The sequence below is a fragment of the Pyricularia grisea genome, chromosome VI (assembly GCF_004355905.1).
Source record: "Pyricularia grisea strain NI907 chromosome VI, whole genome shotgun sequence".
In the NCBI taxonomy this organism is placed as follows: Eukaryota; Fungi; Ascomycota; class Sordariomycetes; order Magnaporthales; family Pyriculariaceae; genus Pyricularia; species Pyricularia grisea.
The window spans coordinates 414,197-428,726 of NC_044974.1; the positions used below are offsets into that span (position 1 = coordinate 414,197).

Consider the following 14,530-nt stretch of genomic DNA (forward strand, 5'->3'; position numbering starts at 1 on the left):
TACCCTACCAAGCCTACCTTGCCTACCTACCCTGAAACGTCCCCCAGTACGGGATGTGGGTGGGGGGAGGGCTAGGGTGAACTTCCCAATCAAACCAAAAAAAATTCCACTTGCTTGCTAGAGTTCGTTATTCTTCCACCACCTTCACCACCAACCTCCCCTTCATGGATGTCGTCTGGTACATTTTCACAATGTCAGGGATCTTGTCAAATGACACGGCGGTCACATGAGAACGCACTCCCGCACTCTCGACCAGATCAATCATCCTTTGCGTCGATGCCTTGCTCACGACATAACTGCCCCGAACCGTTAGCTCCCGGAAGACCAATGCGCTCGAGTCGAACCTCCAATCCTCTGGAGGCAGGCCAAGCACACCCAGAAAGCCGCCGATCCTCAGCATTTTGAGCGCCCACGAGTTTGCAGCCAAAGAATCGGTGCACACAATTGCCGCAGCCAATCCCTCACCGTTGGTCAATTGGAGGATTTGCGCCTCGGCCTCTTCAGGCATGGACGAATCCACCACGAGAAACGGCTTCAGAGTATCCCGTACCTCCATTGCAAGCTGCCGTCCCGTAGCCCTGCTGTCCACAGCGACGACTCGAAACCCCTTGGCGGCCGCGAACTGAACACCTAGGTGCCCGAGCCCTCCGATGCCCACGATACCCACAACGTCACCTCTGGTCAGATGGCTCGTCACCTTCTCCAGTGACCCCCACACCGTTGCACCCGCGCACATCAGCGGCGCCGCTTGCTCGAGCGACAGTGCATCGGGTAGCTTGACGGTGGTGGCCGGGTCGGCAACCATGTATTCTGCAAAGGCGCCGTCGTGCTGGAAGCCTGCAGTCTCGCGCCTGTCGCAAAACCTAGGGTCCAGTCCTCCCTGGTCTGGTTCTTGCAGTGTTCGTTTTGAGAGCCCACAGCCTCTGCAAGTGCCGCAAGCGTTTTTGAAGTTGAGAACGCCCACCCTGTCCCCAACCTGCCAGCTTCCCAAGGCTCGATCCCCGACTTGCACGATTACTCCGGCTGGTTCGTGCGAAGGAATCATACCCAGAGGAGATTTGAATTGGCCATGTAGTACCTGCAGGTCCGAGTGGCAGAAGCCTGCTGCGTGAATACGGACGAGAAGCTCATGCGGTCTGATGGTTGGGACGGGCTTTGAGGTGATGCAGTATGGCTTGCCGTACTGTTGATTTGTGACGCGAGTGCGTTCGATTCATTAGCACCTTGAATGTTTCGAGTTCCAAGCTATCAGATGGTGTACTGTGTGAATTTTAAAGCGTATTACCTCGGAGATTTGTGCTGCTTTCATGTTATGTGGTACATCTTTAGGTGCCATCATGACAGGCTTAGGCTGGGTGGGTTTGCACAAGTTTGCGTCTTCGAATTCGTACTGCGAATCGTCTTTGTCTGCACCCTAACTAAATTTTTAAACGCCTTGATATCCAGTCATATCTATATCGGGGAAGTTCACTTTCTATTGCCCAAGTCAGTTTGACGTGCCTTATGATCGAGCCGTTATTCCAGTTGATAACCACCTATTTCTGTCGGAGACCTCTATCTGCTCTTGAGGTGTGTTCCCCGCTCGCCGAGCCAAGCGTCACAATTCGAACCCCGAAGACTCCAATTGTTCGGGAAACACCCCATCACGTTGGCTCGGGCAGGGGAATGCTGCACGCTAACAGCCATTGTACCAGCCAGAGCTATGTCGGGCGATTTTTTCTCCATGATCCGACTTTCCACTATTTCCCCCTAAATATATCTAAAGTATCAGAACTCGCAGAGAACAGTTACCCTGAAGTTTGAGGGTTGTCCGATCGATCGGCAGAGCTTTGAAGTTAAACAGGAACCCTGCCAGAGAAGTAAGAAGAGCTCCACCTGAAGCGAAACACCGCAGTACTCTGCTTCTCATAATATTGCGGGGTAATTGATATTCCTCTCCAACATCTTGACTCCAAGCAAGACGAAGTAAACCTACCTACCTACCTACCTACTATCTCCCTCCCAACTACCTACGTAATCTGTAATCGCAGCAAACCCCACCTTAGACACCGTCAAAGGGTCTTATCTTTTAACCATGTTCTGAAGTAACATGGTACCACCCCACAAATATACGATCGCCGGCTTGTGCAATCATTCAAGCCTCCAGCCACAGTTCGGCCCTACATACACTGATTTGAACACTTGTCTGAATACGCCAATATTGCAAACATATCCATACTCAAAGCCATCATAACAGCATCTCATACCAAAATGGGCAAGAAGCGGGTTCTTGTGAGTTATGGCGTCGACGTCGATGCGGTTGCGGGCTGGTTGGGTTCGTATGGCGGCGAGGACTCGTCCAACGATATTAGCAGAGGTACTCACTCCAATCATGGTTACGTTCCAAGAATGGAAGGGACACAGCTGACTGGGTTGGATCAAAGGTTACTTCGCCGGTACCATCGGCACACAGCGTGTCCTGAAGTTTTTGGCCAAGTACGACATCAAGGCGACGTGGTTCATACCCGGCCACAGCCTCGAAACCTTTCCGGAGGACATGGCGGCAGTGCGTGATGCAGGCCACGAGATTGGCCTGCACGGCTACTCACACGAGAACCCGACCGACATGAGCATCGACCAGCAGCGCGAAGTGCTCGACAGGACGTACCGCATGCTGACCGAGTTCAACCATGGTAAGCCGCCGCGCGGCAGCGTCGCACCATGGTGGGAGACGAGCAAGGAGGGAGCGCAGCTCCTGCTCGACTATGGAATCGAGTACGACCACAGCATGAGCCACCATGACTGCCAGGCATACTACCTCCGGACGGGTGACGATTGGACCAAAATCGACTACAAGGCCAGGGCAAAGGACTGGATGAAGCCGCTGGTCAAGGGCCAGGAGACGGGCCTGGTCGAGATACCCGCAAACTGGTACCTTGACGACCTCCCTCCCATGATGTTCATCAAGGCGGCTCCCAACAGTCACGGGTTCGTCAATGCGCGCGACGTCGAGGCGATATGGAAGGACCACTTTGACTACTTTTACCGGGAGCACGACGAGTTCATATTCCCCATCACCATTCACCCGGACGTCTCGGGCAGGCCGCACGCGATCCTGATGCACGAGAGGCTGATTGAGCACATGAAGAGCCACGAGGGCGTCGAGTTTGTCACGATGGAGCAGATATGCGACGAATTCAAGAGCAAGAACGCGCCGCCGGCCGGGGCGGTCATGCCGGCGCCACCCGGCGAGATGTTGAAGAAGCCTCCGGTTTGGCAGTGATTATTGAAGTAGTCTACCCATCTTGATAACAATCAAAAATGCCATGCTCTCAAGATACACTGGTTCTCTTGGTTTGCACGCTCCATCTAAAATTGATAAGATGAGCAACTCCTTTTGCTACGTACAGCACATGCAATCCATACTCGCTATCATCCCCACGTTAGTAGCTATCTCACGAACCATGAAAGGGGGTTACTTGGTTTGCTTGCGTCATGTCGTGGGATTTGGGGAGTTGGGGTATATTAAAGTTGCATTCATTTATTTGGAGTCAACTATTACTGCTCCCCAATATTCTTATTCACCCCTCGTATGAGTGTACGCATCCCGCATAAGCTTCTATCCAAGATGGAATTTGGAGTCCACCTAGATAAAGGATCCTTGTTCAGCGTGCTTCCCCGGCATTGATGATCTTACCCCGGAATTCTGGGGCATAGAGTTGAAAGGTATCATTCTTATCGAGGGTGGGTTCGTCGGTGCATATGATTTGACCAGGCTGAGGATTGGACTTTCACAGTTGGACCTTGATTTGGCGGCCCAGATAAGACAGACACTTGGTGAACGCTTACACTGACTGCTCTTCCATACATTACTAGCTAGCTTGGAGACAATGGTCAGGGTATATACATATAGAGGTTTTACCATTGGCCATCCCATGTTTTCGTTCCTGCATTCAGACGGTGTTCCCAAGTCCATGTTGGCCGTGGATTTTCAAGTAAAAACACTGTTAACATTTTACATCAAATTTCCCCAGTATTATCCTGACCATGGCAGCCAGCAACGAAAAAGACACTGGCGATGCCATCACTCCGGCGGATGCTCAGAACAATAGTCGTAGCAGCGCCAGCATCGATGGTGTCAAGACTGGCAACCTCGAGGATCAAAATGAAGTCTTCAAGCGAGGGGAAGGCCTCACCGACTTTCGTACCGTTGGCTGGGTGCACGCGTCGGTCATTTTCTTAAAGGTCATCTTCGCCACGGGCGTGCTGACCATCCCGTCGGCCATGTTTGTGCTCGGCGCCATCCCCGGGGCCATCAACGTGCTCGGTTGGCAGCTACTCAACACGTACTGCGCCATAATCCAGGGAAATTTCCGCAACAACCACGCCGGCTGCCACAGCATCGCAGACATGGCCCACGTGGTTGGCGGGCCCTGGCTGCGCGAGGCCGTCGGGGTCTTGTTCCTGGCCACGTTTGCCATCGTCGGCGCGTCGGGCGTCTTTGGGTCCAGCGTCGCCCTCAACGCGCTCAGCGACCACGCCGTCTGCACAAACTGGTTCATGGTGGTGGCGACCGTCTCCGTCTTCATCCTGGCCAGCATCCGCAAGTTTGAAAAGATCGCCTGGCTGACCTGGGCCGGCTTCCTGTCCGTCTACATTGCCGTGTTCGTCGTCGTCGTCGGCGTGACGCAGCTCGACCGGCCCGCCGCCGCTCCACAAACGGGGGATTTCGACCTCGGCTTCCACCTGGTCGGCGACCCGAGCTTCGTCGCCGGCATAACCTCGGTCGCGACCATCTTCTGCTCCGGCGCGGGCACCTCGGCGTTCCTGCCCGTCATTTCCGAGATGCGGCGGCCGCGCGACTTCAACAAGGCTGTCTACCTGTGCATGGGCATCGTCACGGCGTCGTACCTGACCTTCTCGCTGGTCGTGTACCGGTACTGCGGCAAGTGGGTGGCGTCGCCGAGCCTGGGCAGCGCCGGGGAGGTGGTGAAGAAGGTGGCGTACGGCATCGCGCTGACGGGCCTGCTCGTCTCGGCCTGCCTGTACGTCCACGTCGCGGCAAAGTACATGTTCGTGCGTCTGCTGCGCGACAGCCCCCACCTGCAGCGCGACTCGCTCGTGCACTGGTCCGTCTGGCTCGCCTGCACCGGCGGCATGTCCGTCGTGTCGTTCCTGCTCGCCTCGGGCATCCCCATCTTCAACTACCTCCTCGCCCTGGCCGGCAGCTTGACCTTTGCACCGCTGGCTCTGGGATTGCCGGGCTACCTTTGGGTCTATGATCATCAGGCTTACAGGACGGGTGGCTGGTGGCAGCGGGTCGTATACTGGCTGAACTGGCTCATGATTGGGTTGGCCGTCTTTTTGACCATCGGGGGGACGTATGGGGTTGTGCAGAACATTATTGATGCTTATGCTCAGGGGCTTATCGGAGGGGCGTTTTCATGTGATGATAACGACCGCTGAGGTGTAATTTGGATGGTGGTCGCTTTGGCGAAAGGGAAGACAGAGCGTTTGTAACTCTTGCCGTATGTATCCTGGCAGCATTAAATGTTGATTTTAAAGGGGTTGCGTGTGTGAAATGGTAGGTATATTGCTAGATAGATGTATGGTCATGGTACCTTCTCATCATATTCTTAATAATCATTACAGGTCCGGATCAAGTATCAGAACCGGCAGGACCGCTACTTTGTATAAGCAGCTCCCTATACTTCTCCAAGCTCAGTCCTATAAAGTTTATAAACCTCCACTGCGCATTTCTCCGGAAGAAATGTGCCCAGATCCTCAAGACATCCAGCCCCAGCTGACCGGGATCCTTTAGAACGGCCCCTCTGACGCGCTTGTAATCATCACCCCCGTCGTCAAAATCCACAACAGCATACGCCTCTTCGACAATTGTGCCCACCCAATGCACGATTCTCTCCTCGCTGTCCGTCAAAACAGCCCGGCCGCCCCCACCGCCGCCCTTGAGGTCCTCACCGACGCTCCTCAGCCACTTGGACAGCAGCACGGCGCACTCGAGCCCAGCCAGGCTATGGCGAACGCTCCAGAAGAAGGCCTGGCTGCGGGCGACGCGGTCGACTCCCAGCCGCACGGGGATGCCCAGCATGTGCGCCGCGTACAGCAGCGCCGAGACGACGCCGCCGTCGCCCCGCCCGACCCCCGGAGAGCGCATCAGCGCCCCCGCCACCACGTCCGGGTCGCGGGTGTCGAGGCGTCTGTGCGGTCCCAGGGCGCAGTGGAGGCGGGAATACGCCAACCCCACGAGCGCCGACGACGTGAACGGGATCGGCCCGTTGTCGTTGTTTGGGTCCAGCGACGACTCGGGTGCCTGCTGCCAGCCCGAGGTCCAGGCTCGCAGGGCGCGCTCCAGCTTGTCGACCTCGTCCGACGGGAGCGAGGAGGATGGCGAGGGGGAGAGGGCGGGGAGGGAGAGGTCGCGGAGGATGTGGATGCGCTGCAGCAGGCCGTGCAGGAGGAGATAGTTGCCCAGTGGGGTTGGGATCGGGTCCAGCGGCTGCGGTGGCGTGCTCGTCCCCGAGCTGGAGCCACTGTTGCCGGGGTTGGTTTTGGTGCTGCTGTGACGGAGGAGCTGGCCCAGCGCTTCTTGGAAGAAGAGCTGCTCCTTGACGACCTCTGCCCTGGCTCGGCGCCAAGCTGCCGCTGTTGGGGCCTTCCACTCGGGCGTGCTGCAGGGTAGGCGCAGTCCGATCTCGTTGCTGCGAAGGACCGGATAGACGTCGTAGGCGATGCTGTGTGTGTGCAGGAAAGAGAAGGATATGAGCTTGCTGCGTCGAGTGGATTCTTGCCTCACCCATGCCAGCCATGGTTTGTTCTCATCCTCGTCATCAATGTTGTCGTCGTGGCTGTCGGTGGAAGAAATCGAAATATTGGGTGATTCTTGGATTGCGTCATGACTGATGCCACTTTCCCGCAGGAGCTGCGCGAGAACTGTTTGCAGGGTAAAGGCCTCTCGCAGCAGCGACACCTTGGGCGCCCAGGTTGCAAACCCCATGAGCGTGACCAGGGCCCTGACCATCTCAGTCCTATCATCCTCTTCCTCATCGCCCTCCTTCCCGCCACTGGTCCAGTGAGCACCACTTCCACGCCGCAGCTGCAGCCTGTGCAGAGCGATTGCCTTGCCGGCAAAAAACAGACGCTCGGCTACCCGGTGCTCAAAACAGTACTGGGCTCCTATGGCGGTTATTCCGAGTATCAGCTCTAGGGGATGGTCAAGGATTCGCCATGTTGGCAGGTGGATGAAGGGCATGTGGCTGTGGAACCCCTCAAAGAATGAAGTGACGTAGCGTGTCAGCGCATGTCGCGACGGCATGCGGAACAGCGGTTCTGGGAGGACGGAGCGGAGATTGTCGAGGGAAGCCGAGAAGTGTGCTCGCTGCTCTTCGGTTACCCGGAGCGGGTGGGCGTTGGCGTTCAGGGGGCGAGGAGCTATTCACGCATGGGACGGGAAAAGAGTAATACCATTAGTATACCGCTGCCTTAAACCATCGAGAACTGACAGTTGATGTACTGATAACTTATTGGAACCTACCAAGCTCCTGGAGTGTTGCAGTCACCCGGTTGGCTGCGGGTGCAGACGGGAGCCACGTCGTAAACGGCGTTCTTGCTCCTGACCGTGGATCAGGCCTGGCTGGCACCTGGCCAGTCATGACTGTCGCCTGTTCATTATCGGGGGACTGACAGGACTCAGCCTCCATGTCATCATCATCTACATCCTCACCCTCTCCGTCCACTCCAGATCCTCCCGTTTGGAAGTACGGGCTCCATTCTGCAGGTAGTCCCATTCCATCCAAGAAGTGTGCAAAATCGCGGAACTGAACATCTACACCGAAGCCGTCACCCTCTGTTGCCATGTACTCAGATGCCAAGAACCCATTCTGAACAAATCCGGGGTCCGACGTCACAAACCCATTGGCTTGTGGTGCTGTGTGCTGATCCGGCAGAGGGTACAATGGCGCCTGCTGATGCTGCACCGGGACCTGCATCGGTTGCGGCCAGCCCTCGACGCTCAATCCTGACAGTGATATGGCAGCTGCCAGGTCCGGATGAGGGGGATTCATGTCCGGTCCTAAGCCGGAGACAGACCCCACATTCCTGGATGCCGACGTGACGTTCCCTTCAGGAGGACTCGTAGCTTCAGCCTGGCCATCGCCATCTGGCCCAGCCTCGCCTTGGTGCAGAGTAATCCGCTGATGGCGGGTCAGGAGGTCACGGCGGGTAAAAGCCGCACCGCAGATACAAATGAAGGGCTTCTCTTTGGTGTCTGATCAAAAACACGCCCCTGGTTTACGCACGCCCCATGGGGGGGTTTGTGACCACCCCATGTGCCCATACCTAAACTTTTAGTCTCTACGCAAAACTTTCCATTTGAGAAAAAAAAAAAAGAGCTTGGCGGACTGGGGGAAGAAAAAAAAAAGAAAAAGATGGGGTCAAAAAAAAAAAAGAAAAAAAGAAAAAAAAAAACTAACGCGTTCTCACGTGGCGCTCCAAGTGCTCGGTTCGCTTAAAGGTACGTCCGCAGTGTGGGCAGGACCGGCCACTGTTGCCGTCCGGGGCACGCCGTCTCTGCCGACGACGAACTGCTGCTGCGCCTGGCGGTGGTGAACCGGATATTGTTGGAGCGATTGACGAGACTCCTTGGGGCAGCATCGTCGGGATGACAACCGCCAATGTCTCGGCTGGTCGTGGCTGATGGAGGAACTGGTGGAGGTTGGAGAGAGATATTGGAGTGAAGAGGTGGGAGGGAATAGTGATGAATCCGGGGTGAGGATATTTGGAGATTAACAAAGTTGATTGACTCCAACTTGGGTAGTCTCCAAACCTTATCTGATCAGCGGGGTAGGTAGCTTTTGGGGTCTTTAAGTTGGAGTGATTGAATCATGGACCCCCTCGATAATCAAGTCATGTCACCGATCAATCTCCGCCGTCTCCATTGTTATCCGTACAATGTCTTCCGGTTGGAGTATGATACTGAGCTTAGTTTGATTAGTTGCAGTAACTCTAAATGTAACTAACTCGATGTGTGCTTACAGAGCTAGCAGTCTAAGTCTAGATTCGGTGATATTGCTCAATAAACTGGCAGGAATATTGCCAAAAATTCCTGGACTACTTCGTATCTCTTGTAACTGATGCAGGGGGTCAAAAGTCTTGTCTTGACCCTAACCCACGGCTCATATCTCTTTATGGAGCAAGGGCTATCCTACTACCCCTGCATCTAACCCTGACCGACATAATTACATACTGCCTATCTCTCACCCAGGACGCCATCAAGGGAACCAATCAGTCCGTCCATGTGGTCAATATGCAAATTTCGATTGCCAGTAGTCTAGAGTCAAGTTAGTTATCTTCAGCGCGGTCGATATCTCGGTCACAGATTTCAGAAGGTTGGATCCAGCCCCATCAAGCTCACAATATTTGGTATGTGAGCAGCTGGGATTTTGACCAGAGATTTCCGGCTTTCTCTCCAGCAGACCATGATTTTTCTCAGAGGGATTAATGAGAAAAGGTTCTATTGCTTACCTGTTTGTTTGCTGACACTGTCAAGTGAGTTGGAGTGACAGGAAGGCCGAGGTAGAGACACTGGTTTAAAATTCGTTCATGGCTTGATATAATTACGGCTGGCCGCAATACTCTCTTTGGATGAGATGTCCTGCAAACGGGTAATTCACACTTATGTAATGCTAACAAAGCGCTTAATTGCCCCCGCCTTGTTGGAATCGGTGTCGATGGCGTAGGAACTTTTACCATACTTCTCTTTTTCATCATCGCACTGTATTTTCCCCCAGAGCAACGGGCGCTCGTGAAAGGTATCGTGCACTGGAGAGGATTGGCAAGCCGTAGTGATAATAGGTAGGGCGTTGACCGAAATAGACCGGGTCTCAATAAAGTAAGCCCAAATCGTACCATCATTAATGTTGAGCTTACAGAGCTGGTAAAAAAAGCTACCAGACAGAGTTATAGCAGGTGAAGATAATAGTAATGGAATACAATCTAAAGGGACTCAAACGAAGTGAGAAGAGCTAAGAATATCCACCAAGACCTAGGTATTGGGCGTTAAAGTTTTGCAGTTGCACTAGGAATTCACTTGCTGTGTATTGATATTGTGTTAGACAGTAATTTATAGAAGACCTAATATCTACTTTCAATAATAGCAGTTGGTCAAGATTTATTATTAGCGTGAACATAATTTTCCATCATTTGAAAGTGATTTACCGCGTGCAACTATCGGAAATGAATCGTTACCTGCATCAATACAATTACGACCGTTATAGTTAGACCATAAGCTCGTAATCTCCCTACTTTGAGAGTTGGACCAAATCAGGTTGCGTTGACTTTGCTATGTTGGTCCTATAATCATCAGCAAATCAAGCATAAAAATGCATCCAACCGCATTTTCCCCGGACTTATTGACACGTCGACAAAACCTAGTGATTAAGCAGACTTTGGAGAGGCGAAAGCCAGCTATTATCATGGAGTTTATCAGGACGGTCATCAAGAAGACTCAGATTGTCAATGCAGTGCTCGGCCTGCGTTGTAGAAAGTCGTAATACAGAGAGGAGGCCATGAAATGCATTAAAAAATTTAGCTTCGGTCTGATAAGTAACTTGTTGCTATGTTATCTTGTCTTTGATGTAGGCTTGTAGTGCAATCTCTATTATATAACCTAGATCACACGAAAGAAATGTAACATCGCTATGCTATTACTTTGTCTCTTTTCACTTCAACATGGCTGTCCTGATGAATCTCACGAATCGCTGGCTGCCTGGGTTTCTTTGAATTCGGGCAGCCCCGTATCGCCCTTCCCGAACGCCTTCTCCCAAGCTCGCCCAACCTTGAGCACCTTGTTCTCTTCCCAAAGCCCGGAAACAATCTGCATGCCAACTGGCAACTTCACGGTCGCGTTATCGACTGCTGGCAAAACTCCAACTGGGATTGTCAAAGCCGGGTGACCGGTGACGTTGAATACAGCCGTGTTACTCGTCAGCCCTATTGTGGGCTCGAAAGATTTGAGGACCGAGTCTCTGGTGCCGTGCCTTGGAGCCACAAAAGGCGTGGTTGGCATCACCAGAACGTCGTACTTGGAAAGCACATCTTGGTATGCGTCTCGAATCTGCCGACCGATGTTGACTACCTTGCCGTATAAGCCAGGGAACTTGTCGGCGAGGTACATGCCGTTGATGACGGTGTTCTTGGTCGAATGAAACATCCTTTGGAAGTTGTCGTCGGTCCACGGCAGTCTTGCTTGTTCAAACTCGGTGAGACCCAAGCCTCTGCGGCCGGTTGCTTTGCCCATCACAGCCAGGGACCCCGCTATCCGTTGCTGGATCGTCCAAATGGACGGACCTTCGAGATGCAGAGGAATAGAAACTTGTTCAACGCTTGCTCCAAGCTGTTCGAGCTTGTGAGCAGCGGCCGAGACCATTGCAGCAATCTCAGGTCGCATAACACTGCATTCGAAGCCCTCCTTCACCAGACCTACCCTGACGCCAATAAGGGGTTTATCTGATGATGTTGTACTTCTCAATGACTCGAGGAAGTTGTACGATCCAGGACGCCCAGCACCCAGGGACCGATCATCAATCTCATCATATCCAGCGATTACGTCCAGACAGGCAGCAACATCCTCCACCGACCTCGCAATAGGGCCTGCATGGTCATCGATGGCATCACCAGTCGAGAAACCCGTGAAGGGAACAAGGCCATGCGTGGGCTTGAGCCCCACACAACCACACAGCGCCGAGGGCACACGGATACTTCCACCCTGGTCAGTGCCGATGCAAATGTCGACGCTCCCACCCGCAACAAGTGCCGCACCGCCCGATGTGCTCCCACCGGCTGAGTAGCCAACCGCATGTGGGTTGTGGATGGTACCCTGCGCAGAAGTGAACGAAGCCGTCGAGTTACAAAAATGCTCGCAAGTTGATGTACCAAGCATGTCTGCGCCGGCCTCGAGAAGCCTCGTCACTACCGTCGCATCAGTGCTCGGCGTCCACGGTGGCAGTGCATCGGACCCAAAGAGTTGTGGGACGCCGGCGACGGCGATGCAGTCCTTCAGACAGACGGTTTTGGCTTTGACGGCAGACTGTGCGGACCGGTCGCCCTGGATCAGAAACCGATGTGCCCATGCGACGCCGAACTCCTGCTCCTTGGCGTCTGGCCGGCGAACATCCTGGCGCGGGAAGCGCTTGGTGTCAGGGACGGGCTGGTAGTCTGGCAGAGCAGAGATACGTTCCGCAACCTCGTGGACGCCGGCTAGGAGTAGAGTGTAGTCTGCCGACTCTGAAGACGGGATAGTCAAGCCATAGGGTGCGAGCAGAGCCTCGACATCGCCTGGCTTGACAGGGTTATTTCTGAATGGGTTGCCTGGTTAACAATGTAAGTAAAATATTGATAATGGTATTGCATTCACATACTCTGACACGTCTTTGAAGAAAACCGACATGGTGGTGACTATTCTGGTATTCACGTGACCGACTAAGTGACTTGCAACCGAGACCAAGACGAGTGTATTCTTTTCGATGACAGCTGGAGATATACTAGGTGCAAGCCCATTGTTGTGCCAGGGATCAGCTTGGAGCTGCTTACCCTTGGGATCACATCATCGGCTGACCGAGACGCCACTTTAGGCATTTCGGGGTTTCTCCAGCTTACGTCGTGCAATTTGACCCCAACCCATTTTGTGTTTGATGGAGGGGTGGAGGTAATGCAAGCAGACCCTAACCCCGTGCAAACGTGCTGGTCTCAGCCAAGTTTATGTTGTCAAGCTTGCATTTCCTCCCGGGATTGACTGCACAGGTCGTTATTTGTGTACTGTTGTCAAATTAACTTACGTATTCTGGACTGGTTGCTCCTCTATTCAAGTTTATCCTGTTCTATCGACGAGGGAATCATGTAGGCTCCTTCAGGAAAGGAACTCTCAAGAGGGCTGACAAAGCAAAACTGGAGCCTGCCAGCTGAGCCAGTCCAGGTTATTTGATTGACAAGTAGAATCATGACTAGCTTCATATCAAAGGTGATAATTGAAAGGAAACGTTTGCCCATGAGCGCCAGGCAGTAAATAGTGATGTTTGCAAAGTGAGGCTTGTGAGTGTAGAAAGGTGATCGACCGTGAAAGCGCTCAGTGGGGCACCGCGCAGGGGACAAATTACAGCTCCCCGCAATCGCGTCAATTCAACCCCGCAGCCGCGTCAATGCAATGCAATTGTTGAACTCCAAGGCGCGTCTGATCTTTGTCGAAAAGCTTTCCCACCAAGTCGCAAACCTACACCCAATCACCCATCGACTGACCACCCCGCACCGCCGCCCGCAGAGGGCATTCGTGTGATGCCACCCGACCGCCGCCCATTCTCATACCTAGCATGGCGCTCCCACTGCCGCCCGGGCTGACGCCATCCGAAGTCGCTTTCCTGTGCGAAAACGAGCTTGTAACAATCGTGCCCCGCCAACGCCTCGAGTCAATCCCCCTCCTGCAAGGCTCGACGCCGACCTTGCGGCCACCACACCGCGCGACCCTCCCGCTCTGGCTCGCTCTTTTGCTCAAGAAGCAGCGGCGTGCCAACATTATCGCTCCGCCGTGGATGTACCCGGCGTCTTTGCAGCAGATCATCCAGCACGAAACGCACACCGACCCCGTTGCCTTTAGCCCGCCGCCTCCCGCTCCCTCGCGATCCGATGGCAGGGGTGGGGCCAGGAGGGCCAATGTCATAGGCACCACAATACTCAGTCCGCCCTTCTTACCCTCCTGCACCGCAGAGAGCCCGGCCGGCTATCTACCTTACCATTGGCTCGAAATGGCCGAGATCCTGTTGGCCCACGCGCCCGACGACATGCCCGCATCCGCCGGCGAGGTTCGAGGCTTGATCAGAGACCTGGTCGAGGTGCGCGCAGCAAAAATGAGGGCCAGTTCGGCCGACGTGGAGGGATTCGGCGGCGGTGTCATGTCACTGAGGGGTGTGGGGGGAGCAGAACTGGCCGAAAACCGCGGCTTTGTGCTGGGCGTCGTTGACGGCGTCAGGAAGCTCGGTGCCAGTACTGAAGCCACAAGGAGGGAAGAAGAGGAGGCAGGGCGTGAAGACGAGGAGAGCGACGAGGATATGGGCATTTGAGCACTATGCACTGGAGCGACTCGTCATAGCTTGCTATCTTGGGAACCATCGAGCGAGACATCAAGCAACCGAAACTGACGGTGCTCGATTCCGTGCGCACTTGTCTGACCTGTCCCATTTTAAACTACTAGCGATTTGATACCCATGGAACTAAATCAAAACAGGCATCACCCCTGCCCATGCACCTAGGGGAAGTAATGTACGAGAGAAGAAGAGAAAACAACCAGGAGCCGTCACGTACGAATATTACAAAGAGATTCAAGTCCACAACGCTATTCTCCTTAGTTTGCATATGCTCAATATTCTATCAAAGAATTGCAAATTCTCAGGAATTGAAGCCTCAATGTCTGCGTGTGCTGTCTGCAAGTCACGCCGAGTGTCTCTCCCTAGTGGATTTGAGGAAGTTCACCCGTGTTCGAAGCATT

General features: G+C 53.9%; 6 protein-coding genes across 6 annotated transcripts; 3 read left to right on the top strand and 3 right to left on the bottom strand.

Moving 5' to 3' along the window:
* Positions 1 to 38: 38 nt before the first annotated feature.
* PgNI_11245 (uncharacterized protein) lies at positions 39 to 3,368 on the top strand. Its single transcript, XM_031131216.1, has 2 exons — positions 39 to 2,356; positions 2,424 to 3,368. Exons 1-2 carry the CDS (start codon positions 2,251 to 2,253, stop codon positions 3,260 to 3,262), a joined length of 945 nt encoding a protein of 314 aa, XP_030976995.1. The 5' UTR covers positions 39 to 2,250; the 3' UTR covers positions 3,263 to 3,368.
* Positions 128 to 1,339, bottom strand: PgNI_11246 (uncharacterized protein; the record flags this gene model as incomplete). The annotated part of the gene is made up of 2 exons (XM_031131217.1): positions 128 to 1,183; positions 1,286 to 1,339. 2 exons carry the CDS (start codon positions 1,337 to 1,339, stop codon positions 128 to 130), a joined length of 1,110 nt encoding a protein of 369 aa, XP_030976994.1.
* Positions 3,369 to 4,026: 658 nt separating the features above from the next.
* PgNI_11247 (uncharacterized protein) lies at positions 4,027 to 5,445 on the top strand (the record flags this gene model as incomplete). Its single annotated transcript, XM_031131218.1, has 1 exon — positions 4,027 to 5,445. One exon carries the CDS (start codon positions 4,027 to 4,029, stop codon positions 5,443 to 5,445), a length of 1,419 nt encoding a protein of 472 aa, XP_030976993.1.
* A 193-nt stretch (positions 5,446 to 5,638) lies between these two features.
* PgNI_11248 (uncharacterized protein) lies at positions 5,639 to 8,933 on the bottom strand (the record flags this gene model as incomplete). The annotated part of the gene is made up of 4 exons (XM_031131219.1): positions 5,639 to 7,428; positions 7,532 to 8,263; positions 8,469 to 8,803; positions 8,911 to 8,933. The coding sequence occupies 4 exons, from the start codon at positions 8,931 to 8,933 to the stop codon at positions 5,639 to 5,641; spliced, it is 2,880 nt and encodes a 959-aa protein (XP_030976989.1).
* Positions 8,934 to 10,648: 1,715 nt separating this feature from the next.
* On the bottom strand, positions 10,649 to 12,605 carry PgNI_11249 (uncharacterized protein). Its single transcript, XM_031131220.1, has 2 exons — positions 12,414 to 12,605; positions 10,649 to 12,350 (listed from the first exon to the last, which is right to left on the bottom strand). Exons 1-2 carry the CDS (start codon positions 12,440 to 12,442, stop codon positions 10,745 to 10,747), a joined length of 1,635 nt encoding a protein of 544 aa, XP_030976988.1. The 5' UTR covers positions 12,443 to 12,605; the 3' UTR covers positions 10,649 to 10,744.
* Positions 12,606 to 13,358: 753 nt separating this feature from the next.
* On the top strand, positions 13,359 to 14,105 carry PgNI_11250 (uncharacterized protein; the record flags this gene model as incomplete). Its single annotated transcript, XM_031131221.1, has 1 exon — positions 13,359 to 14,105. The coding sequence occupies one exon, from the start codon at positions 13,359 to 13,361 to the stop codon at positions 14,103 to 14,105; it is 747 nt and encodes a 248-aa protein (XP_030976798.1).
* Positions 14,106 to 14,530: the final 425 nt, after the last annotated feature.